Here is a 26134-nt window from a genome sequence, read left to right as displayed (position 1 = left end):
AAGAAAAAAAAAAAAAAAAAAAAAAAAAAAAAAACAGCATAAAATCTATAACACAATACCAGTTATACAAGTCAAAAAATAAAGGCAGACACACACACAAAAACATGTACTTTAAAAGACATAAATAAAAGGAGGCACATAAAATAAACTGGCATAACTGCCAGTGGGAGTAGTGAGAGAAATGAGAGTGGAAAACGGAGACAAGTGAGAATAAACAGATAAATCAATGGAAAACAAAACAAAACGAAAATGATGGCAACACTACCAGAACCATTCTAACACAGCCCTTGGTAGCCTTTGGGAACTTGTGTTCACTCTTAAAAATGAAATGAACAAGACCTGACACAACATTAGGAATCAATTTTAAAAAATCATACAATTTAAAGATTTCTTTCCAATAAGCAAGAACAAGCAGGCTGAGTCAGTTTATGCTCTAGACTTGAAAAGGAGCTGCCCTGGTGAAGAGGTGGCAGTGTCATGGGAATGCCACACAGCAGGGGGAGTCCCGAGTCCTGAATGTCTTTGAGAGTTTTATACCACACACGACACTTGACTTGGGAACTTGGCAAAATAAGAACAGAGACTGAATCATATCTAGCAAAAGGGGGAAAAGAAGGTGAAGGAAACAAGTTTTCTTTTTCCAGGTCACTGTCTTTTATTGATTTACAGTGAATGGCTTATGGAGAGGCGGGGAGCAGTATCACATGGGATGGAAAGCAGCTCTGAGTATTGATCTGAATGTGTGATTTCTGAAAACAGCTGTAGAGCTGTAAGTATTCGTTTGACTCTTTAGTGCAATTGACAGACTTCAGAGAAGTTTGGATGTCTTACGAACTCCATGAATGGGACAGAAGGGACACTTTCTAATTTACCTGAGAAAAGTAAGAGATTCTAAATGTTCCCACAGTTTAATAAAACTTAGAGTATAGTAAAAATAAGGTGTAATCATTGAAATGTGATTTTGCATGTCAAATGTGATTGTATTTTAAGAGGTTGCACCTACATATGAAATAACACTTTAAAGCATGGATCTGCTAGGGTGTTTCCCGCCACCCTTCCACTTTTCGTAAACACTGATTGGCATTATATAAGAAATCTTAAGATTGTCCAGAAGACAAGTCCAGAAGTATCTGGGCCAGAATGTCAAAGTTAATTTTTTATTTTTATTTTTTTTTTTGCCGTGCCACGCAGCTTGTGGGATCTTATTTCCCAGACCAGGGATTGAACCCCAGCTCTCAGCAGTGAAAGCTCGGAGTTCTAACCACTGGACTGCCAGGGAATTCCTTAAAAAACTACAAATAGAACTACCATATGACCCAGCAATCCCACTACTGGGCATATACCCTGAGAAAACCATAATTCAAAAAGAGACATGTACCAAAATGTTCATAGCAGCCCTATTTACAATAGCCCGGAGATGGAAACAACCTAAGTGTCCATCATCGGATGAATGGATAAAGAAGATGTGGCACATATATACAATGGAATATTACTCAGCCATAAAAAGAAATGAAATTGAGCTATTTGTAATGAGGTGGATGGACCTAGAGTCTGTCATACAGAGTGAAGTAAGTCAGAAAGAGAAAGACAAATACTGTATGCTGACACATATATATGGAATTTAAGAAAAAAATGTCATCAAGAACATAGGGGTAAGACAGGAATAAAGACACAGACCTACTAGAGCATGGACTTGAGGATATGGGGAGGGGGAAGGGTAAGCTGTGACAAAGTGAAAGAGCGGCATGGACATATATACACTACCAAACGTAAGGTAGATAGCTAGTGGGAAGCAGCCGCATAGCACAGGGAGATCAGCTCGGTGCTTTGTGACCGCCTGGAGTGGTGGGATAGGGAGGGTGGGAGGGAGACGCAAAAGGGAGGGGATATGGGAACATATGTATATGTATAACTGATTAAATTTGTAAAATAAAAAAAATAAAAAATATAAAAAAAAAAAAACAAAGTTAATTTTTAAACGGAAGAAAAACAACTGAGTAATTTTGGACAACCTCTCGAAAACATCAACAATAAAGGGTAATTTTGAAAAAAAAATTATAGTAATATCACTCAGCAGTAGAAAGACCACTTCTTTCTCTGCCTCAAGACTACTTAAAGTGTGGTCCATTAGTCAGTCAGCAATAAGATGCATACTGATACTGAGAGTAAAAATTTTTAAATTTTATAATGATTCGACAGAATAATTTTCATTTTTCATTTAATTTTTATTGAATTTTACAAAAATGCTGGTCTGTGATGAACTGGGAAGAAAACCACTGATGCTTCTATATATGGTTTGAGAAACACTGATGTATACTACTGCTAGTTCCACTACTTCTAGCAGCTTCTATCACTACTGCCAAGCATGGTGATATAAGTGCACTACATACATCATTCTCAGAACAACCCTGAAATGTCACAACCCTGTGGCACTGAGGCCTGCTTTTCTTTGTGGGTCACGGAACAGAATTTAAAGCTAAAAAGCAGGCCAAAGAGATCATGGTAAAGAAACTGAGATAAAGAAATCTTACCATGGCTTCCCTGGTGGCGCAGTGGTTGAGAATCTGCCTGCTAATGCAGGGGACACGGGTTTGAGCCCTGGTCTGGGAAGATCCCACATGCCGCGGAGCAACTAGGCCTGTGAGCCACAACTACTGAGGCTGAGCGTCTGGAGCCTGTGCTCCGCAACAAGAGAGGCCACGACAGTGAGAGGCCCGCGCACTGCGATGAAGAGTGGCCCCCGCTTGCTGCAACTAGAGAGAGCCCTCGCACAGAAACGAAGACCCGGCACAGCCAAAAATAAATAAATTAAAAAAAAAGGAATCTTACCAAAATCATATTAAGTAACAATAAGCCTTCATTCAAAAAATCTGATTGAGCACGTACTATGTGGTTAACACTGTTTTAGGCCCTTGGGATTTAGCACCAAACATGACAAAATCTCTAACTTCATGAATCTTATGACTTTACATTCTAGCAGGGGAGATGACAATAAACAAATAAACTCATAGTTCAATAACCTCAGGTACAGATAAGTACAATGAAGAAAAGTAAAGCTGAAAAACAGAAAGAGACTCACAGATATAGAAAACAAACTTAGAGTTACCAAAGGGGAAGGGGGATAGGGGAGGGATAAATTAGGAGGTTGGGATTAACATATACACACTACTATATATAAAATAGATAATCAACAAGGACCTATTATATAGCACAGGGAACTATACTCAATATTTTGTAATAATCTAAAAGGGAAAAGAACCTGAAAAGGAATATATATATATATATGTATATATATATATATATATATATATACACACATAACTGAATCACTGTGTTGTACCTGTAAAACTAACATGATTTTGTAAATCACCTATACTTCAATAAACATTTTTTAAATTAATAATTAAATTAAATTTTTTAAAAAAGTAAAGCTGAGTAAGGGAAGACTGGGTCAGGCAGGGGGAGGGTTATTTTAGATACCGTGATTAGTTAGGGAAGGCACGGCAGTTAGGAGCACAGATTCTAGAGCCTAGAGCCTGTATTCAAATACTTGTTCTGTCACTAGTTTTATGACCAGGGGCAAGTTCTCTAACTGCTCTGTGGCTCATTTCCTCGCCTATAGAATGGGACATTAATAGTGCCGACCTAGGGTTAGTGTGTGATTAAATGATTTAGCAGATGTAAAGTACTTAGGACACTAGCTGCCACATAGTAAGTGCTTCTTAAATATTATTATTGCCTTAGGCAATGAGTGAGGGAGGCAGCCATGCAAAGATAAGTAAGATAATGGTAAGATAATGACAGCTATCACTAGATGAGCACCTTAGGGTACTTATGCAGATTATGTACATTTTCACCTTTAATTTTCACAGTGATCCTGAAATAGATATCTTATTCCCACCTTACAGATTAAAAACTGAAGGTTAGAAATGTTAAGTGGCTTGTTTAAGGTCAGACAACTAGCTAATAGGTGTCAGTGAACTCTTGTCAGTCAAAAGCTTACTTCTTCTATTAGGCTTATATTGCCTCTGCTAGGTATTGGCATAGAACTGAAAATCTCCTGACTCTTACTTTGCTCATTCGCTTATTCATCCATTTACTCATTCCTTCATTCAAAAAAATATTTACTGAGTGCCTAGCAAGTATCCTAGTCAATTGGTAACATTTTCTTTGTATTCAAAGAGCAGATCCTTTAATAGGGAGATAGTGATGTAATAGTGCTCAGTGAATTGCAGAGATAAGGAGTGCTATGGGACTGGGGGAGGAAGCCCTTGTGCACAGAGGCCAGTGAGGACCAGTTTAAGAGAGGATCTGGAAAAAGAGAAAGAGAGAGAGAGAATTTGGAAAGAACTGGGAGGTAAATTTAAAAGGCAGGCTGGGGGGGCTTCCCTGGTGGCGCAGTGGTTGAGAGTCCGCCTGCCGATGCAGGGGACACGGGTTCATGCCCCGGTCCGGGAAGATACCACATGCCGCGGAGTAGCTGGGCCCATGAGCCATGGCCGCTGAGCCTGCGCATCCAGAGCCTGTGCTCCGCAACGGGAGAGGCCACAACAGTGAGAGGCCCACATACCGCAAAAAAAAAAAAAAAAAAAGGCAGGTTGGGAACAAAATCATAAAACACTTTCTGTGCAGAGAGCGGGGAAGCACTGGAGCTTGCACTGAAGAGGACTTTAGAAGGAAGAATCATCAGTCTGGGGCAGAGTCTGGGCAGAATGCAGAACAGGCTAGAGAAGGGAAAAGAGCAGAGGCAGGGATGTCACAGTGTCTTAGAATGAGAAGGGGCCTCCAAGAGCAGCCAGACGAACTCGTGTCCACAAAGAAATCCCCCTACAGAATCTTGGACAGAGGGGAGATTTACGTAGTACCTTAGATACAAAGGTTTGTGAGTGGTACAGGAGGAAGGGAAAAGAAAGGAAGGATCAAAAATTAAAAGACCTGAAAACTGACTAGATTAGAGGATCATGGGGGGCATGGGAGACATGAACACACATTACGGTGCAAGGAATTTTAACGTGAAAGACTGACCCTTCGCAATTCTGTTGCTTTTGGCTTCTCGTAAGTTTTACAAAATCAGGAAAAATGAGATGAGCATTATTTAACGGTTGCCTTGTAATTCATAAACAAAGACCATGAACTGGTGCTATTCAAAAATGGTTCCTAATTAGAAATTCTTAATGATCAAAGGCAAGACAAGATTAAAGCAAGGCAAGACACTAAGTACGTTTTATGCCCTACTTACTGGCCATTCCGATGCACTCCCCTTCCCCCATTTGTAAAGCAGCTACCAGAACGAAGCCCTGCCTGCGAGGCAAGGCACACTATGGCACGGGCCTGACATGAAAGGCTTGATATCAACAGTGACTTTTTTGGAACTCTTTAGAGGATTTTCTCTCACTCAAGCAGAGACTTAAGACATTATTTTAAGAAAATAAGATCTGCAAAGTATTACCAATGTCTTTTGCTCTGGGTGCTTGCTCCTCCAGCACATAAATAAATGGCCACCACTCACTAGCTGTATTATTTTTCTTGAGCTACTGACAACTTTATAATAAACTGTCTTTTAAATTCATTAAATGGAAAAGGTAAAAAATGAGACTCCAGGGCGTATAAATGGTTCTATCACTGCAGTGGTTCTGGCAGTGCTGGAGGAAGCCACTGCCTTCTACAGGCTCTGTGTCCCTCAGATCAGTTTGGGGAAGGCAGGTCTACTGGTTCCTTACCTTCTTCAGCAATGACTGTTAGTGTGACGGTGACACCGGCATCTTTGATCAGCTGAACAATGTTATCATGGGACAATTCAACAATGGACTGCCCATTCACTGCAGAGATATGATCTCCAACTTTCAGCTTCCCACAGCGATCAGCTGGACTTCCTTCTATGACTCGGCCAATTTTATGAGGAATAACTATGGGAGAAAAATCCCCAGGTTTTTCAATTATTTAACATATCTTGGAGTGTTGGATTTATCATCATCATCATCATCATCAAAAATTCAACATAATAACGTCAAAGAAAATTCTTTAAAGATGTATCAAAAAACCACCACCTGTGATCATCCTATCCAAATGCAACTACTTTCATATTATCTTCCACTCCTTGTCCACAGGCATAAATACTCTTTACATAGTTGCAATCATAGCATATAAACCTCTTTCCACTTACCAGAAACCTTTTTCCAATTTTTATAATGTCATCCTAATGATCCAGTTTAAAAGCTACTGACCTCAGTGATACTTATGAGAATATCTCATGTTTCTTGTTTGTTGTTGGCTGTTTAGGCTGCATCATGTGTTTGGCTATTTTAGAAACTGCTACAATGAGATCATCTTTGGTTCTGTTGAAGGGGCATTTACTCCCACAAGGAATCTTGTAAATAAATGCCGTTCAAAATCAAGTTTAGGACTCAGATTGGTCAGAAATCCAGTTACAGTGAAATGACTGATCATTAAAATGAATCATACTTATTTCTAGAGCAAAATTAATTCCTTTTATTTAATGCCTTTAGATTTTTTTAAAAATCAGGAAAGCGGAGTGGAATTAGAACATTAATGTTTAACATTAAGATTATTTGGCTTATGGATAAAATCATACCCTGAATGCACAAAGCTGAATCTAAGACGTTTGCAAAGACACTCTGCAGTTCTATTATATCTCTAGCATAATGCTAAAGGCTTTCTTAGAGTAACTATTATGACACTTCACTGTTATTAAGCCTTAAAATGAGTTCTCAGACATTCAGGAAATTTTGTCAAAATATCTTTAATAAGGGGCATTCATATTCAGAAACAAATGTTCCTTCTATGTTCTCTAAGAATTTCTTTGCCTAGGTCAGTAAATTTATCAGACACTTGAGCTCCTGCTGAATATGGAGCCTTATTGTTATGAATAAGGATAATTTAATATTTTAAAATGGCACTGTGATTATGTTTAATTTCCATAGTAAAATGGGCTTCTTACTAGTATTTCTGAATTATATCTAGGTGTATGTTAGGGCCATTTTAATAGACCTTCATTTGGACTGGAAGTTATTCTCGGCCATGATTTATGTCCCCATGGACAGTGAGTGCCATTCCTTGGCTCTTCTAGGATTATACATTGGGAGACTTTATCTTAAAAATGAGGAAGTCACTGTTGGAAGCAAGTGCCTTTTAGCTCTGAATTATATCAAGCACTTATTATACCATTTTCCCTATAAACAAACTAATTAGAAAAGCTCCAGAGCAGCATGGGCCATGTCCTGTGCCAGGCAGCATGAGCTGATTGCCCTGATAGTACAACATGTGGCACATCAGAAACATAAGGAGAATCACATAGTGGCCCTGTGGTGACCTTCTAAAGCAATATTTTAGTTACTCTCCTTCTTAGAAGAGATTTACTTGTACACAGTGTTCATTCCAGATCCCCCGAGAAGAAAATCATTCAGCTCCCTGGAACACTGAAAGGGGTTTGTTCAGACTTGGGAAAGCATCAAACAACATGAATCTCTGATGTCTCAGTGGTTCCTTTCTCATCCTGTGAGCAATGTGGTCAAAAGGAAGTGGCAAATCTTGGTACAGAACTTCACAAAGGGTTAACCATCGAGGTGAGAGAAGATAAAAGTAGTCAGATTGTTATTTTCTTGACATTTATAGCAGCACCACCAAAACAGCTAAAAATAGCAGACCAGTAGAAAGATAACTTCTGAACATTCTCTGAATAGACTGGGAAGTTTCCAAAGTAACTGCACGGCTAAGGAAACATCTAAGTCCTGCCTTGTTGTTGGTATATACAAACTCTATAGGCATCTGCCATAAAGCCAATTTATCCGTCTTCAATCATCTTGGCCTAAATCTGTCTCACAGACTGGCTTGTCCAGCTGCTGGGATCACTTCAGTGCTCTTAAAACATTTCTTTTCAGGAAAATAAAGGACAGTAACTGGAAATGTCCCCTTCTCAAAGAAATCCTTTGCAACCAGAACTGAAAAGTATATAATAACAAACACTAAAACCTCTGAAGTACTGGCAATGCAAAAACTAGCCAAGTCCTTTTCATCTTCAATAGAGGTCTTTTCTAAGTACTTCATTCATGTAGCTCTGACACAAACTGGGTCCAGGGCAAGAAGGATGCTGGGCCTGGATCCCTGATCTTTGAAAAAGTCAACAGTAGAGAATCTTAGAATTTTATAACTTGTATTAGAGGTGCTACTGGGAACTCGTTTTGTGACAAATGTCAGCAGTAAATACATTTCGGCAGAAGGGAAAAAAACCCCAACAATCTACACAGTGCAGAATACCAATCTATACCAAGACAAGATCCATAAAGAATGATCTATTCTGACAGACAGGTTTCTGGCCGTTTCACCTGTGCTAACTCTTTTCTAAACCAAACTTTCATTGTTATGCAGTTTGCAGCAACTGCCCAGTCTCTGTGAGAGAAAGCGCCACATGCAAGCTTACCCCAGGATCCTTCTAGCTATAAGAGATGAACGGAGTTCCAAGAAGAATGCTTGCAGGTCTCAGAATTTTGTGAGATTATTAACTAGCACTTCAGTGAATTCTGGTTTTGCTCCATGACTGAAAATCTCAAGTACTTTATATAAAGTTATATAAAATTCGTTGACAACCTAAGCCTAATTTACCATTCAGGCTGATAATTAATAAGCTGCAAACACTCATTTCCTGCCACCATTAGTTGCTGCCTCAATCTTACATTTTAATTGGGCTTTCTTTCCCATCTCATTACTCAAATATTGACAAACTTTTTAACGTTTCTTTAAAAAAAAAAAAGGTCAAGAGGCAGTGGCAATTTTATAAATAATGATGATGACAATGGTAGCAGAAACTACAACAAGCAACAGCAGCTAGTATTTATTGAAGTTCCAGGCAAAGGGCTTCACATGCGGTATCTCCTTTAATCCTCACAAACACACGAGACAGGAAGTGTTATCATCATCCTCATTTCACAGTGGAAACTGGAGCTCTTGGAGGCTAAGTAATGTGCCCAAGATCAGACAGCTATTAAAAGACATAAGCAGGTCTAGAATCCAAGTTTGTCTGATTACAAAGCCCAGCACTTAATGACACTGTCTTATACAGAGATCTAGCATCTATGGTATGTAAAACTATCAAAATAGTAAGAAGAAATTTAAACAAATACATATAAAAAGATTTTTAAAATTTAAATATAAACAAATAAATATTCACAAATAAAATATTTAATATATAATGTATTGAAGTATAATAATATAAATTTTAAACAAACAAGTATAAAAATATGTTAAACATATTTAAGTAACATAATTTATTTTACTGAATTCCTCTATATCTCCTAGTTTTATGGTGAACACTAGACTGTCACCTAATTTTTGTGGTGTTAGAAAAGGAGTATCCTCAATATGAAAAGTGGTTAGCATCTATCATGCTGAGTAATAATCTTTCACTATTTTTGTTAATCTGAATGCTTGGGATTATTGCATGGTATTAGAATGAGAATATGATTATCTAAAATGGAAATCAGTATTTTGAAAAACAAATAACCAATGATACAAAATAAAATCCACCTAAATGCTGCTTCCTTTTATTTTTCTGACACAGGCCACATAATCATCCTCAAAGCATCAGTGACAGTTCCAGTTCCAAGCGTTACCATAGCAACGGCTTTTGGAAAATGGAAACTAGTATCAGTGAGCAGTGACCTGATACTATAGTAATAACTCATCCATGTCACGGAATCTTCTTCCTCTACACAACTGCATTAATTCTAGCAAGATTTTTGCAAATTGGTTTGGCTCACAACACTTTACTGAAAGTGTTTTCTTTTTTTACTAAGGTTTTAGTGACCATCTAGTCTAAAAGGATCTCACTACCCAAGATATAATCAAATCCACTGGCAAAGGCAAGAATGCATTTTCATGTGGTCAAAGATTTTTATCACTTGACTTGGAAAAACAAAGCTACCAGACTAGCATAATACATAAATATTAATTTGCTGGTTCTCATATTCATTTGGATTTTACAATTATATTTAAATATGATTATTTCTTAGAAACATAAAGACATGACAAATATTTAATTTGCTGAATCATAACAGCCCTGAACATACTAGAGGTAATTCCTCCTTTGTTGAGGGAATTAATACACATATTCATCCTTCTCAGATGACAATATTCTGTTAAGCTGGGTTCAGGATATTTAATTTTTCAAGGTTCTGACAAAATTTTTACCTTTCAATGAAGCATATAAGGTAAGAATGTCTCTTATTCAACAAGGTCGCTTTATAGCTGGAATATGGCAATTATTATTAAATAACATGAAAGGACTATTTAAGACATATTTGGGTCAAGATTTTTCTGGTAATCTGTTTTACTTCTTCTCAACTGTTTCTAGCATTTAATTCATTTCTGCATACACGATTTCCCCTAATTTGAAAAAAAAACCTATGCCCCCATAATTTTAAAAATTCAGCATTGTCCTTTCACTAAAGGAATTAGGTCACATCCCTGATACACTGCCACAATATAATCTTGATGCAAACCAAGCTACTAATAAGACTTATTTTATGGAATCTGAGATAGACAGATAAACCTGAAGCCTGGAAGGTTTGATTCAGATTACCTAATTTTTTTTTCTAATACAATCAATTTCCTTTTTTTTTTTTTAAAGTTTAAAATTTTTTTCTTGATGTGGACCATTTTTAAAGTCTTTATTGCATTTTTTGTGTTTTATGTTTTGACTTTTTGGCTGTGAGACATGTGGGATCTTAGCTCCCTGATCAAGGATTGAACCCACACTCCCTGCATTAGAAGGTGAAATCTTAACCACTGGACCACCAGGGAAGTCCCCAGATTACCTAATTTTGAAAATAAAGAAAATATTCAGCATTTTTAAAAAAGATAACTCTCTGAGGCAATTTATATCAATACATGATTCCTAACTAGTTTCATAAACCCCAGCAGGCAACTCAGAAAACTGGAACTATAGGGAGGGACAGCAGGACATAGGAGCCCTTACCTCCTGGAGGTGGCTTGCTTTTGGAAGTGAGAATGACAAAGCCAAATCCTTCATTTTCTTTTCGGTGCAAGACAACATCATAGGCCTCCTGGGGAGCAGGCCTGGCTGGGACCTCTGCTCGGTTCAGGCGGGGAGAGCCATTCTGTGTTGAAAGGAAGGCTTGAGAGCTGTCATCCTCAGGTTGTTTCTCTATAATAAACATGATCAATTTTGATATTTCTGGAATATCATAACTTTTGATAATGAAAGTGTTTTTGTGCTAAGCCTTTCACAAGAAAATTTAGTTTCTAATAACATAAAGAATAGAAAAGCAGGACCTCCACCGACGTGAGCTCTGGACCTAATTTGAGTGCAGATGTAGGCGGCAGCAGTCCAGCTGACTTCTTAAATGCACTTTAAGTACATAGTTCGAAAAACGCAAAATGTTACCTCACTTTAAAGGAAGTTTTTCAAAGCTTCTGTGAAATTTGATAGTAAAAAAATTCTTCTTGAAATTATTTTAATTCCAGCAAGGTTTTTAACCTAGACCAGTAATTTTTTAAAAAGTTGATAATGAGTAACAACATAGTAAACTTCCTTTTAAAATCAACTTTAAATATAATATTTAGTGCAGTGCCTGACACTCATGACGTCTGAGAGGTCACTGCATCAGGATAGATATGCTGCCGTTACAGGTTGAGAACAGTTGGCCATCTACACAGAATTTATCTTTCACAATGTGTTTTACAACTGCAGGTTCCTGATGGGTGATACCAGATGAGTTAACCATTAGCAGTTCTCAGGCATACAACAAGCTGTCCACATGAACGGCAAACTCTCCTAGGCATAGATTAGGTCATATGGAATTCCTAGCAAATGGGCAGTTAACCTACACCTTTTTCTCCTATTCAAGATAACATCAGAATGTGAGAAAGAATGACACAAGTTAGTCCTAACTGATTTCAAAAAAAGAGCAAGTTTTGTGCCATAATTTGATACAAAACATCATAAACAACAACCACAACACACTGCTATCGATGAATATGCATTTACAAGGTCTCTTTGGGTCAAAATCTATGTGATTCTGAGAATACGTTTTTGCATCTCGACAAAGTGTCACCAACATCCAATCATTAATAAAAAGAAAGGTTGTTTTTGATATAATGCATGATTAGAATGAATTAGCTAAAATGTTTCCAGTAATATCAAACTACTATGAAACTTCTTCATGATGCTTTCCAGGAGGGAGCCAACCTCTAGTTGTATAGCATCACATTTTTTACTCTGTGTAGTTATGTTCTGACTTCAGCACAACCAAATGGAGGCAACACTGCATTAAAATCTGTATGCATCACGGAATACCTGATATTTAGGAAGGGAAGTGGGCCTTTACTTTGTTGTAATTTATTTATTTATTTGGCTGTGCCAGGTCTTAGCTGCAGCACGTGGGATCTTCGTTGCTGCGTGCGGGATCTTTTAGTTGTGGCATGAGGGATCTTTAGTTTCAGCAATGCAGGCTTAGTTGCAGCAAGCAGGATCTAGTTCCCTGACTAGGGATCGAACCCGGGCCCCTGCATTGGGAGCAGGGAGTCTTAACCACTGGACCATGAGGGAAGTCCCTGGGCCTTTACTTTGGACATTGCAATCAAAAACACGGTGCCTCATTTTTAAGAGTAATGCAACTATTCATCAAGTCGACAAATTTTTTTTATGTCCACTCTGTGCCAGGCAGGCACTCTTCTAAATACTGGGGACACAGCACATAACTAAATGGATGAAACTCCCAAACTACATGAGGCTTACACTCTTGTGGTGCCACAGGGTTGTCTTTTAAAAATTTTTAAGTGGCAAGAATTCAATTTTAAAAATTTCTACTTAATATTCACAAAATTATTGAAGAGAAAATACATAAGATTTTCATACCCTAGTGTAATGGTTTAGACCCCAGGCTCTGTAATTAAACTACCTGTTTTAATCCTGGTCCTACTACCTACCACCTATGTGTTTCTCAACCTTTCTGTGAGTAAGTAGAATAATGATGGTGTTTACATCATAGTGTTGTAAAGTGTAAGTAAAAAAATCAATATGTCTGGGACGTGGTAAGCACTCAAATGTTAAATTATATTATACTAAAACTTGTCAAGTAGAAACATTCTGTCCTCTTTGAATATTTAGGATCATCAGGATCCAAAATCTTTTGATATTCAGCTAACGGGATATCTTGGTATGACTAAATAACTTTGTTTTTCAGAAAACAGATTGAAGCTGATACTCCGATCTACAATGCCACACTGGCAAATTCATCAATATATATTAATATACTCTTAATACAGAGGCCCAAAATTTATTTCTCTTTTTTGATAGTAGTAGTATTATTTCTGAATCCTTTTGACCTTACATGGCCTTCCACAATGAGGCCTTGGATCACACCAAATGAGTTATCTCATATACCATTAAACATAATAAAATAACCTGCAAAAAAAAAAAAAAAAACCCCAAAAAACTCCCCCAAAATGTGGACTAAGTCTCTTTGTTTCTTTTTTAACTTATCAGAGTAGGAACAGGTTCACATACCACTGTAGAAGATCTTTCTTCTGACAGTTAATAACACATGGCCATTTCGAGCAGCAGTCGTCATTAGGTCTAGCACTTGTTTGTGTGATTTCCCTTTAACAGGAATTCCATCAATGCACATCAGCTCATCAGCTGCACGGAGACGACCATCTTTCTCAGCTGCGCCCAGAGGAATGATGGCCCCAATGTATATCTGATAAGACATAAGGTGTAGGTTGGTCTATACAGTCTACTAAGATGTACTAAGATCCTTAACTACCAAGTTAAGTACTTCCTGACTCAGAACTGTGCAAACCAACAGATTTTTGCAGTTCAGTGTGAAAACTGTCATATTTAGAAAGGTGAAATCTTAGAAATTGACCATTCTCCAAAATGGCACTTCAAACGACCACACCACATAATCTCTTCTGGATTTTCTGGGTTAGGGACAAGGAAGACAGAAAATACAAAGTATTTCAATAACTTAAAAAATACTACTATCACTTCCATTACTATAATAAAACAAAAACATTAAACTCAGAAAACACAATTCTGTGGAGTAGCTACTAGTAAAGTCCACTGAATGTCATCAGGAATGATTTTTTTTTGTACTCTGTTCATAGCAACTGGAATAATTCTTACAATACTCCCATTACATAAGGCTATTAGTACAAGTTTAGTATATGCAAAAGAGAAATATGTCTTGTTTATAAATTATAAAGCAGTAAATATTTTAAGGGAACAGAGTGACCTAAGATTCACTTGCATCTAGGTGAACAGATCTAATTCATTCTGTTTGCCAGCAATTAGAATCCTATAATTCGGTAATCCTAAATGTTTGGGCTAGTTTCAGAGCTGCTAGAACCCTACATTTAAGAGAAGATAAAGTGAAAGCATTTCCTCTAAGATCAGGAGCAAGATAAGGATGCTTAGTCTTGTCACTTTTATTCTACATAGTATTGGAAGTCCTAGCTACAGCAATCAGACAAGAAAAACAAATAAAAGGAATCCAAATTGGAAAGGAAGAAGTAAAACTGTCACTGTTTGCAGATGACATGACAGTATATGTAGAAAATCCTACATATATGTAGAAATTCCTGCCACCAGAAAACAAAACTACTAGAGTTCATCAATGAATTCAGTAAGGCTGCAGGATACAAAATTAATATACAGAAATCTGTTGCATTTCTATACACTAATAATGAACTGTCAGAAAGGGAAATTAAGGAAACAATCCTATTTACCACTGCATCAAAAAGAACAAAATACCTAGGAATAAACCTACTAAGGAGGTAAAAGACCTGTACTTGGAAGACTATAAGTCACTGATGAAAGAAATTGGAGATGACACAAACAGACGGAAAGATATACTGTGTTATTGGGCTGGAAGAATTAATATTGTTAAAATGACCATACTACCCAAAGCAATCTACAGATTCAATGCAATCCCTATCAAAATACCAAGGGCATTTTTCACAGAACTAGAACAAAAATTTTTTTAATTTGTATGGAAACACAAAATATCCCAAATAGCCAAAACAATCTTGAGAAAGAAGAACAGAGCTGGAGGGATCACATTCCCTGACTTCAGACTATACTACAAAGCTACACTAATCAAAACAGTATGGTACTGGCACAAAAACAGACACATAGATCAATGGAACAGAATAGAGAGCCCAGAAATAAACCCACACACTTATGGCCAATTAATCTATGACAAAGGAGGCAAGAATATACAATGGAGAAAAGACAGTCTCTTCAGTAAGTGGTGCCGGGAAAACTGGACAGCTACATGCAAAAGAATGAAATTAGAACACTCTCTAATACCATATACAAAAATAAACTCAAAATGGATTAAAGATCCAAGTGTAAGATGGGATACTCTAAAACTGCTAGAGGAAAACATAGGCAAAACATTCTTTGACATGAATCGCAACAATATTTTTTTGGATCCATCTTCTAGAGTAATGGAAATAAAGACAAAAATAAATTGGACGTAATTAAACTTAAAAGCTTTTGTACAGCAAAGGAAACCATAAACAAAACAAAAAGACAACCTATGAACTGGGAGAAAATATTTGCAAATGATGAGGCCAATGAGGGATTAATATGCAAAATATACATACAGCTCAAACAGCTTAATATCCCCAAAAAAACACAACCCAATTAAAAAATGGGCAGAAGACCTGAACAGACATTTTTCCAAAGAGGAAATGCAGATAGCCCACAGGCACATGAAAAGATGCTCAACACTGCTAATCATCAGGCAAGTCAAAACCACAATGAGGTATCAACTCACACCTGTCAAAATGGTTACCCTCAAAAAGTCTACAAATAACAAATGTTGGCAAGGATATGGAGGAAAGGGAAATCTTTTACAATGTTAGTGGGAATATAAATTGGTGCAGCCACTGTCAAAAACAGTATGGAGGTTTCTCAAAAAACAAAAATAGCACTACCATATGACCCAGAAATTCCACTCCTGGGTATATATCTAAAAGAAATGAAAACACTAACTCGAAAAGATACATGTACCCCAACGTTCATAACAGCATTATTTACAATTGCCAAGATATGGAAGCAACCTAAGTGTCCATCAACAGATGAATGGATAAGGAAGATGTGATCTATAACTATATACACACCTATATATACATACATATATGTACAATGGAATACTACTAGGCCATAACAAAGAATGAAATTTTGCCATTTGAAACAACATGAATGGACTTGAAGGGCATTATGCTAAGTGAAATAAGTCAGACAAAGACAAATACTGTATGATACCACTTATACGTGGAATATATCACTTATATGTGGAAAAATACAAAAAACGTGAATATAACAAAGATGAAGCAGACTCATAGATATAGAAAACAAACTAGTGGTTACTGGTGGGGAGAGGGAAGTGGGGAGGGGCAATATGGGCATAAGGGATTAAGAGGTACAAGCTATTATATATGAAATAAGATATGAGGATATATTGTACAAAACAGGGAATATAGTCAATATCTTATAATAATTATAAATGGAGTATAACCTTTAAAAATTGTGAATCGCTATATTGTACACCTGTAACTTATATAACATTGTACATCAACTATACTTCAATTAAAAAAGAGAGAAGAGAAGAGAAAGGTTTCTCCCAAGTTGTTTGAGAAAAATTCTTAAAACGCCTAAGTGAACAAACACTATAAGTATCAACAAAATAGAAAGTGACAAACTACATCTACGAAACTATATCTACCGTCAGAAACAATCAAGAGAAATATAACTAGTTTGGAGGAGGTACAGTCCAACATGTTGTTGTAAGAAGATTCTGAACTCACCTCCTCCCATCGACACATGGAATCTACAGCTACATATGGAACAATTCCCTCTGAGAAAGATTTGAAAATTAGCTGAACAATTCCTTCACAAGAAATGGTAAAAGGGCCACACTGAGATGGGTAGGAAAGGCAGAGACATGTTCTGCCAAACCCTACCCCCCAGCACAGTGACCTATAATCAGAGGCATCTCACAAATCTGGAGCTTCTCACTAAGGAGTGAGGGGTTCGTGCCTCACATCATGCAGCTTAACCTTTGGATCTGCAATGGAGAGATGGACCTCCAAAATGTCTGGCTTGGAAAACCAAAGGGACTCACATCCAGGGGACCCAAAGGGCTATAGGGAACTGAGATACTTTTCTTAAAGGGTTTACACACAGACTCACTCACCCCGGGGACCAGCGCAAAAGCAGCAGTTTGAAAACTGCCTAGACTGTATGTGAAGGAGATTCATTTGCTACTCTTAAAGCATCTGCTGAAGGGCTGGAGCTCTACTGGGACTCTCTCCAGGGATAGAGGTGCTAGCAGGCGCCAATTTTTGTGCTCTCCCTCTACTCTGCTGTGCCAGTGGATGCACCCTGGCCCTACACTCTCCTACTGCCCTGCTAATGCTAGTGGGTATGCCCTGGCCCTGAACTCTCTTGCTGCTTAGCTAAAGCTGGTGGGCACATGTAGTCTACACAGGGGTCATTCCTTGATTGCCTGGCACTGGTGGCCAGGGCAGCCTGCATTCTTGAGTCCCATGAGACTGTAACAATAAGAGAGACAGTTCTTGACAAGCTCCCACCCCCATGGCACTACACAGACTGCAGACTGAAACACTGGCCCCCCACCCCAGTCTTTCTGTGAAAAAGGCCTATTTACTTGTCCTAGCTTTAGGGGCAGGGTTCAGCTTTGCCACAAATCTAGAGGCTACAGAGGTGCTTTCAGGGAACAGAGGCTGGAGATGCCATCTTTGCACTCTTCCCTGGCTTCACTATGGCTCTCTGGTACCTCCCAGAAACGAGCTTATAAACTTGTCTGAAGTCCTGATTTTTGCAACTGTCACCCAGGTGATACCTTCAGATCTCCTGGTCTGGAGGCCAGCAAAGTTTACAACTGCAGTCCCACAGGACTGTGTATGTTGACATACTTTAAAAGCTGCTGCCTGAGGGTATGGCTTCCAATCAGCCTGAAGCTAGATGCTGACTAAGGTCCCTCCCTTTGGAACACTGAGAGGTCTTGGCACACCCTCAGTGACTGCGACTTATTGAGAATAAATCAGGCTGCTTAGATAATCACAAAGGTTGGAGAGACAACCAAGAGCTAGGGCAAAGTTGAAAGATAAGCTCATCTCCTAAACAAGGTCACTCCTTCAAGACTGGGAGAGGTAGCTGCTTCACCTAATACATAGAAACAAAAATAGAGAGTTAAGCAAAATGAGGAAACAGAGAAATATATTCCAAATGAAAGAACAAAATAAAACCTAAGGAAAAAAACCTTAATGAAATGGAGATAAGTAATTTACCTGATAAAGAGTTCAAAGTAATGGTCATAAAGATGCTTACTGAATGTGGGAGAAGAATGCATAAACACAGTGAGAACTTCAATAAAGAGACAGAAAATATAAGAAAGTACTACACAGAAGTCATGGAGCTGAAGAATACAATAACTGAACCGAAAATTACACTAGGGGGATTCAGCAGCAGACTGGATAAAACAGAAGAAAGAATCAGTGATCTAGAAGACAGGGCCATGGAACTCACCCAACAAGAGCAGCAAAAAGAAAAAAAAAAAGACGAAAAAAAGTGAGGATAGCCCAAGGTACCTATGGAATGACTTCAAGCAGAAAAACATTTGCATTATAGGGGTTCCAGAAGGAGAAGAGAGAGAGAAAGGAGCAGAAAACTTACCTGAAGAAATAATGGCTGTGAAAACTTCCCTAACCTGGGGAAAGAGACAGACATCCAGATCCAGAAAGCCCAGAGAGTTCCCAAAAAGTCAAACCCAAAAAGATCCACACAGAGATACATTATAATTAAAATGTCAAAAGTTAAAGAGTGAATCTTAAAAGCAGCAAGAGGAAAACAACTTGTTACATACAAAGGAACCCCCAAAAGACTATGAGCAGACTTTTCAGCAGAAACTTTGCAGGCCAGAAGTGAGTAGTGGCATGATATATTCAAAGTGCTGAAAGGAAAAAGCTTCCAACCAAGAATACTCTACTCAGCAAAATTGTCATTCAGAATTGAAGGACAGATGGAGTTTTCCAGACAAGAAACCGTCAAAGGAATTCATCACCACTAAACTGACCTTACGAGAAATGTGAAAGGGACTACTTTAGCTGAAAACAAAGGGCATTAATTAGCAACAAGGAAACATATGAAAGTATAAATCTCATGGGTAAGGTAAATATAATCACTTACAAAGCTAGTATGAAGGTTAAAAGACAAAAGAAGTAAAAATAACTATAACTAGAATAATCAGCAACGGGATACACAAAATAAAAAGATGTGAAATGTGACATCAAAAACGTAAAATGTGATGGGGGGGAGTAAAAATGTAGAGTTTTAGTAATGCATTCAAACTTAACTTGCTATCAAGTTAAAATAGACTGATATAGGGCCTCCCTGGTGGCGCAGTGGTTGAGAGTCCGCCTGCCGATGCAGGGGATACGGGTTCGTGCCCCGGTCTGGGAGGATCCCATATGCCGCGGAGCGGCTGGGCCCGTGAGCCATGGCCGCTGAGCCTGCGCGTCCGGAGCCTGTGCTCCGCAACGGGAGAGGCCACAACAGTGAGAGGCCCGCGTACAGCAAAAAAAAAAAAAAAAAAAAATAGACTGATATATATATATAAGCTGTTATATGTGAGCCTCATGGTAACCACAAACAAAAACCTATAGTAGACACACAAAAGATAACAAAAATAGAATATGAGCATAACATAGAAAGCAAGAGAAAAAGAAAGGAACAGAGAGGAACTACAAAACAGCCAGAAAACAATTAACAAAATGACATGTACATACCTCTCAATAATTACTTTAAGTGTAAATGACTAAATTCTCCAATCAAAATACTTTGAGTGGCTGAAGGTATAAACAAACAAGACCCATCTATATGCTGCCTATAAGATACTCACTTCAGATGTAAGGAGACACAAAGACTGAAAGCAGAGGGATGGATAAAGATGTTCTGTGCAAAAAGAAACCAAAAGAAAGCTGAGGTAGCTATACCTACATCAGACAAAATAGACTTTAAAACAAAGACTTCAATGAAAGACAAAAAGGGCATTACATAATGATAAAGGAGTCAATCCAACAAGAAGATATAACATTTGTAAATATTTATGCACCCAACATAGGAGCACCTAAATATATAAAGCAAATATTAACAAACCTGAGGGGAGAAACTGACAGTAATACAGTAATAGTAAGGAATTTTAATACTCCACTTACATCAATGACTAGATCATGCAGACATAAGATCAATCTTGGAAACGTGGGCCTTAAATGACACATTAGAACGGATAATCTTAACAGATATATATGAACATTCTATCCAAAAGTAGCATATTACATATTACACATTCTTCTCAGGTGGAACACTCTTCAGGACACATCACATGTTAAGCCACAAAAGAAGTCTCAATAAATTTAAGAAGACTGAAGTTGTATCAAGCATCTTTCCAACCACAAGGGCATAAAAGTAGAAATCAATTATAAGAAAATTGGGAAAAATCACAAAATGTGAAGATTAAACTACATGCTACTGAACAACCAATGAATCAATGAAGAAATCAAGAAAGAAATAAAAAAATACCTTGAGACAAAAGAAAATGGATATACAACTTGCCAAAATCTCTGGGATGCAGCAAAAGTAGTTCTAAGAGGGAAGTTCATAGCAATACAGGCCTACCTCAAAACAAAAAAAAAAACTCAAACAATTAGCTTTACACCTAAAGGAACTAGAAAAAGAACAAAAGAAGCCCAAAGTTAGTAGAAGGAAGGAAATAACAAAGATCAGAGTAGACACAAATGAGATAGAGACTAAAAAGACAATAGAAAAGTGAAACTAAGAGCAGGCTCTTTGAAAAGATAAATAAAATTGACAAACCTTTAGCTAGATTCACCAAGAAAAAAAAGATGACTCAAAAGTAAAATCAGAAATAAAGAGAAGTTACCCTTGATGCCACCAGAAATACAAAGGATCATAAGAAACTACTATGAACAATTATATGCCAAAAAACTGGACAACCTAGAAAAAAATGGATAAATTCCTAGAAACATGTAATCTTTCAAGAGTAAATCATGAAAAAGTAGAAGATTTGAACAGACCAAATACTAGTAAGGAGATTGAATCAGTAATTAAAAACCTCCCAGCAAACAAAAGTCCAGGACCTGACGGCTTCACTGGTGAATTCTACCAAACATTTAAAGAAGATTTAATACCTATCCTTCTCAAACTCTTCCAAAAATTGAACAGGAGGGAACACTTCCAAACTCATTCTATGCGGCCAAGATTACCCTGATACCAAAAATAGAGAAGGACATCCCCAAAAAAGAAAATTACAGGCCAACATCACTGATGAACACAGATGCAAAACTCCTCAATAAAACATTAGCAAATCGAATTAAAAAGTACATTAAAAGGATCATACACCATGATCAAGTGGAATTTATTCCAGGGATGCAAGAATGGTTCAACATCCACAAATCAATCAATGTGATACACCAAATTAACAAAATGAAGGATAAAAATCATATGATCATCTCAACAGGTACAGGAAAAGCATTTGACAAAATTCAGTGTCCATTTATAACAACTCTCAGCAAAGTGTGTAGAGGGAACACTCCCCAACATAATAAAGGCCATATATGACAAGCCCACAGCTAACATCATACTCAATGGCGAAAGCTGAAAGCTTTCCCTCTAAAATCAGGAACAAGACAAGGATGCCCACTCTTGCCACTTTTATTCAACATAGTATTGGAAGTCCTAGCCATAGCAATTAGGAAAAAAAAGAAATATACATATGATGTCTTCTTTACACACACACACACACACACACACACACACATAACTACTACTCAGCCAGATCACATGTTAAGCCACAAAACAAGTCTCAATAAATTTAAGAAGATTGAAATTATATCAAGCATCTTTTCCAATCACAATGGTATAAAACTAGAAATCAATTACAAGAAGAAAATTGAGAAAATCACCAGATGCAAAGATTAAACTACATTAAAAAGAATGAAATCTTGGTAACTGTGACAACACGGATGGACCTGGAGGGCATTATGCTAAGTGAAATAAGTCAGACAGAGAAAGATAAATGCTGTGTCTTCTCACTTATATGTGAAATACAAAGAACAAAATAAATAAACAAACAAACAAAACAAAACAAAACAAAACTCCTAGAACAGAATGGTGGTTGACAGTGGAAAGGGGGTTGGGGGGAGGTAGGCACAAACTTCCGTTTATAAAATAAATGAGCCATGGGGATATAATGTACAGCATGGGGACCACAGTCAGTAATAGTGTAGTGCATATTTGAAAGTTGCCAAGGCAAAAATCTTAAAAGTTCTTATCACAGGAAAAAAATTTATAACTTTGGTGACGGATGGTAACTAGACTTATCGTGATGATCATTTTGTGGTGTATACAAACATCGAATCGTTATGTTGTACATCTGAAACTAATACAATGTTATATGTCAATCATAGCTCAATTAAAAAGAAAAGAAAGAAAAAAAAAGAAACAATCAAGGTATTTTATATTTGCCCTATGTAGGGCAACCTGCCTTAAACTGTCTCTGATGATTATTTTAACTGTAACTGACATGACTAATTAGAACACATTTATACTCTATAAAGCAAATGTTCTAGTCAGAAATAGAAAGAAGCCCGTCATTTTAAAAGAATATTGTTATTCACCTAACTTCTAAGCATGATAATAACGAAGTTTTTCTTGATATTATACAAAAAACTTTAAATATGTTAAATTTTAAGAAGCACATTACTTTTTATCAAACTAAGGGCAAAACAAAAATAAACCCATTATATTTGTTCTCTAAGTTTGAGTGAGAATCCTGTCTAAATAAAATTCTAGATGTAAATGCTTTGCTAGTATAACCATTTATTACTCTCTAATTTACAGCTGACATATTCAGCTTTTTACCTATAGTTTTAACCTCAGCTACACCAAGTTAGCTGAGGTATTATGACACCAATAGAAATGCAGTTCTTCCTCATATTAATGAAACTGTCAGAGAAAACAAAATCTTTTAAAAAACCAAACAAAAAAGAAAACAAAACAAAAACACTGTATTCTACCAAATCTCTACTTAAAAGTTTTAACAGGAACAGCCAAATTCCAAAGTATTTAAACTTACAGATTGGTCAGGTCCATCTCCTCCCAGCACTCTAAAGCCAAACCCTGATTCTTGTTTCCGAAGAAAAACATCCAAATCTTTGGTGTTTGGCGCTAAGGAAAACCAGAAAATAATAAATACAAACATACATACATAATACACACTTTGATTTATTTCAAAAGGATTAATAATACAATAAAATTCAATCATAAATCTCTGTTTTGTGCTCTAACCCAAACTTTGAATCAAGACTGCTTAGGAATATTTGCTCCCACTTCCATGCTCTCAGTATTACACGTCCATTAATTCTTGATGCTTTCAAATCAATATTTCATCTTCCTAAATATGGCCTGGGACTATCAAGACAAAGATCTGTAACAGGTTAAATAAGTATGAAGGCAATTATATATAATGTTTCCACTTGTGTACATCTTTTCCAAGGTAGACCTAAATCTATTTCTAAAAATAAATAAATTTAAAAAATCAAACCTACTTAAATCTATGATTTTACTTTGGAAAAGATCTATCATTAGTAAGTAAATTAGTATGAAAATGAATTTCCACCCTGTGCATACTCTCTTCTCATCATCTCTCAGCTGGACTCCTCGAAGGAGTCCACTCTACCCTTTGGTTTCCTCCTCAGATTACACACCCCTCTGATTCATCATCCTTCATATTCCTGCCAGGAAAATCTTTCTGAAAGACAAGTCCAACAATTTCATCCCTATAGTTAAAACCATTCTGTGGCTCTCTATCATGTATACCACTGTCTCCAGCTTCCTCAGAACGGCATAATCCGCCCTCCGCAAGCTGCTCCCGCCCTCCCGCTCTGGTTTCCCTTGCCAACCACACGCAGCTAAACTGAACTCCTTGCAGAACCCAGCCCATACAAGGTCAATGTGCACATGCTATTCCTTCTTTCTTTCCCTTTTATCTATCTCATAAACACCTACCTCATTGTCTTTAAAGACTTGGTTAAAGCTTAGCTTCCTATATGAAGCAGTATCTGACATTCCTACTACCCACAGCCGTAAAATTGATCATCTTCTACTTTGGATCCCAATTCATCCAGTCCATCCTTCTATTACTGAACCTGTTAGGGGCTTATCTGCACTTATTTGTATATGTATTTGATTACCTCTTTGTCTTTTCCATTTAGGCTTAATCATCTTTTGGGGTGCAGGGCCTATGTAACCTATTACCTCTGTATTCCCATTACCTTCTACGATGTTGGGTAGACAGAAAGCCCTTAATAATACATGGTTTTGAAGAAAATAAATGAATGAATGTTGAATATAAATGGAAGAAGCCCAAAGTCATATTAAAATGGGAATGAAGGAATAACTTCAACATGGTTTTGAAAGATGGAAAAGTCGAGTTTTTAAGAAAGTTCAAATTAATTTAGTTGCATGCTTTCCTGAAATATTCCACAACTACTTACGTTTATCTTCATATAAAGTCTTAGATTTCAGGTAGACCTCAGAAGGATCCAATTTCGGGGATCCTGACCTGATAATGCTGGGTGGAAAAGGCATAGGCTGGGGAATGGGCTCATTTATGGCCTCCAAACTTCCTGAATTTTCCTTTTTATCTGTTTTCTGAAATGGAAAATGGCCTTACTTAGTATCTCGAAAAGCCAGATGGTTGATTAGTGCATAAAACTGTTGTCTGAACTGGGTATGTCATCTGATTACAGTTGTGTAAGCAGCAGGGTCAAAGCCACAGCATATTTGCAGTCTTATAGGAATTCACTTTCATAGCTGTGTGTATTTGATTAAAACACATTTCACTTAAATTAGAAAAAGTTGATAATGATATCAATTAGTCCTACGTTTAAGCAATTTTGCCCTTTTCTCCACCACCAAGACACAAATTGACTTTGAGAAGATAAATAAGGATGCAACACAAGGCAGCACTTCCAAGTAAAGCAAGAGGGAGACTCTAAGAGAATACGTCCATGTAATTCTTGATAAACCCCATCCTCCCCACTCACTGAGTTTAATTCTCAGTGAAGATGTTTAAGGTAATGCTCTTTCTAAGAAAATGAAATACGAAGTGTTAACTAATTTAGGTTATAAAGATAACAGTGTAAAAACCTGCATGGCCAATCCAAATATATCACGAAAAAATGCACCATGCCTGAGAATCAGACAAGGGATATTTTCAAATGTTCCTATTCAGATAGAACTTTCCCAGAAGAAGAGCTCAGTAAAATGACTTCTTTAATAAAATTAAAAAATGAAATCCAATAAATAGCCTAAGAAAATAAATACTATGGTTTTGAGAACAGCTTGTTATCCTGAATTACGGTTAGAAGAGGGGGATTATAGACATTTATGATAAGATAATTAATGTGACTAGGATGCCGGAGCAGCAGCTTGTCAGGTAGGAGTGAGGGGACAGTCCCTATAAAGCGTTGTGCCAGAAGGGACCCTTCACTGACCCAGACCCCGTCAGATGGCCGGGAGATAAGAGCAGTCTCTTCCTCTTTCTCCCACATGTCCTAGGATTCTGTCAGAAGCAGTGGGAGGTCGTCTGAGACTTTCATCAATTTAGGGTTCCCATGGCTTCACTGGCATTCGTTACGAAATAGATAGGGTAGCACAGAAGTTAAAAATGAGTACTAGAGGGACCAGAGAAATGGAGAAATGGAGAAAAATACAGTGCAATTTTAACTGAATAGGCAAAAAGCATTTCTGTTCACTGTTCACATTGGACCTAACTGGTCCATTTTTCTATAAAAGTGCTGAGTGTTTCTTTCTGCCTGATCCATAAAATGGCAAATTTGCTGAGGATCCTATTTGGTGGGCTATGGAGAACTAATCCATTTTGTATCTGATGGTCTTTTGTTTAGCAGCCCAGGGTTTATGGTTATGGAAGACCATCTTTCAACTATAAGATGACAGACTCCAACTCAAGGAAAATAGAGC

The 26134-nt window shown here is 37.3% G+C and overlaps 1 protein-coding gene across 4 annotated transcripts in view; it reads right to left on the bottom strand.

The window, feature by feature from the left end:
* Window positions 1–26134, bottom strand: part of MAGI3 (membrane associated guanylate kinase, WW and PDZ domain containing 3) — a 260129-nt gene that overhangs the window by 20393 nt on the left and 213602 nt on the right. For all 4 annotated transcript variants that reach the window (XM_060090287.1, XM_060090288.1, XM_060090289.1 and 1 more), the window contains exons 12-16: window positions 24646–24802; window positions 23226–23317; window positions 13544–13736; window positions 10991–11179; window positions 5721–5906 (exon numbers count right to left, since the gene is read on the bottom strand). In XM_060090287.1, coding sequence (XP_059946270.1) covers window positions 5721–5906; window positions 10991–11179; window positions 13544–13736; window positions 23226–23317; window positions 24646–24802 — 817 coding nt within the window. The remainder of the gene's footprint in view (window positions 1–5720; window positions 5907–10990; window positions 11180–13543; window positions 13737–23225; window positions 23318–24645; window positions 24803–26134) is intronic.

The sequence above is a fragment of the Mesoplodon densirostris genome, chromosome 2, assembly GCF_025265405.1.
Source record: "Mesoplodon densirostris isolate mMesDen1 chromosome 2, mMesDen1 primary haplotype, whole genome shotgun sequence".
Lineage (NCBI taxonomy): Eukaryota > Metazoa > Chordata > Mammalia > Artiodactyla > Ziphiidae > Mesoplodon > Mesoplodon densirostris.
Note: the sequence above shows the minus strand (reverse complement) of the source record. Positions and strands in the feature narration are given on the sequence as shown.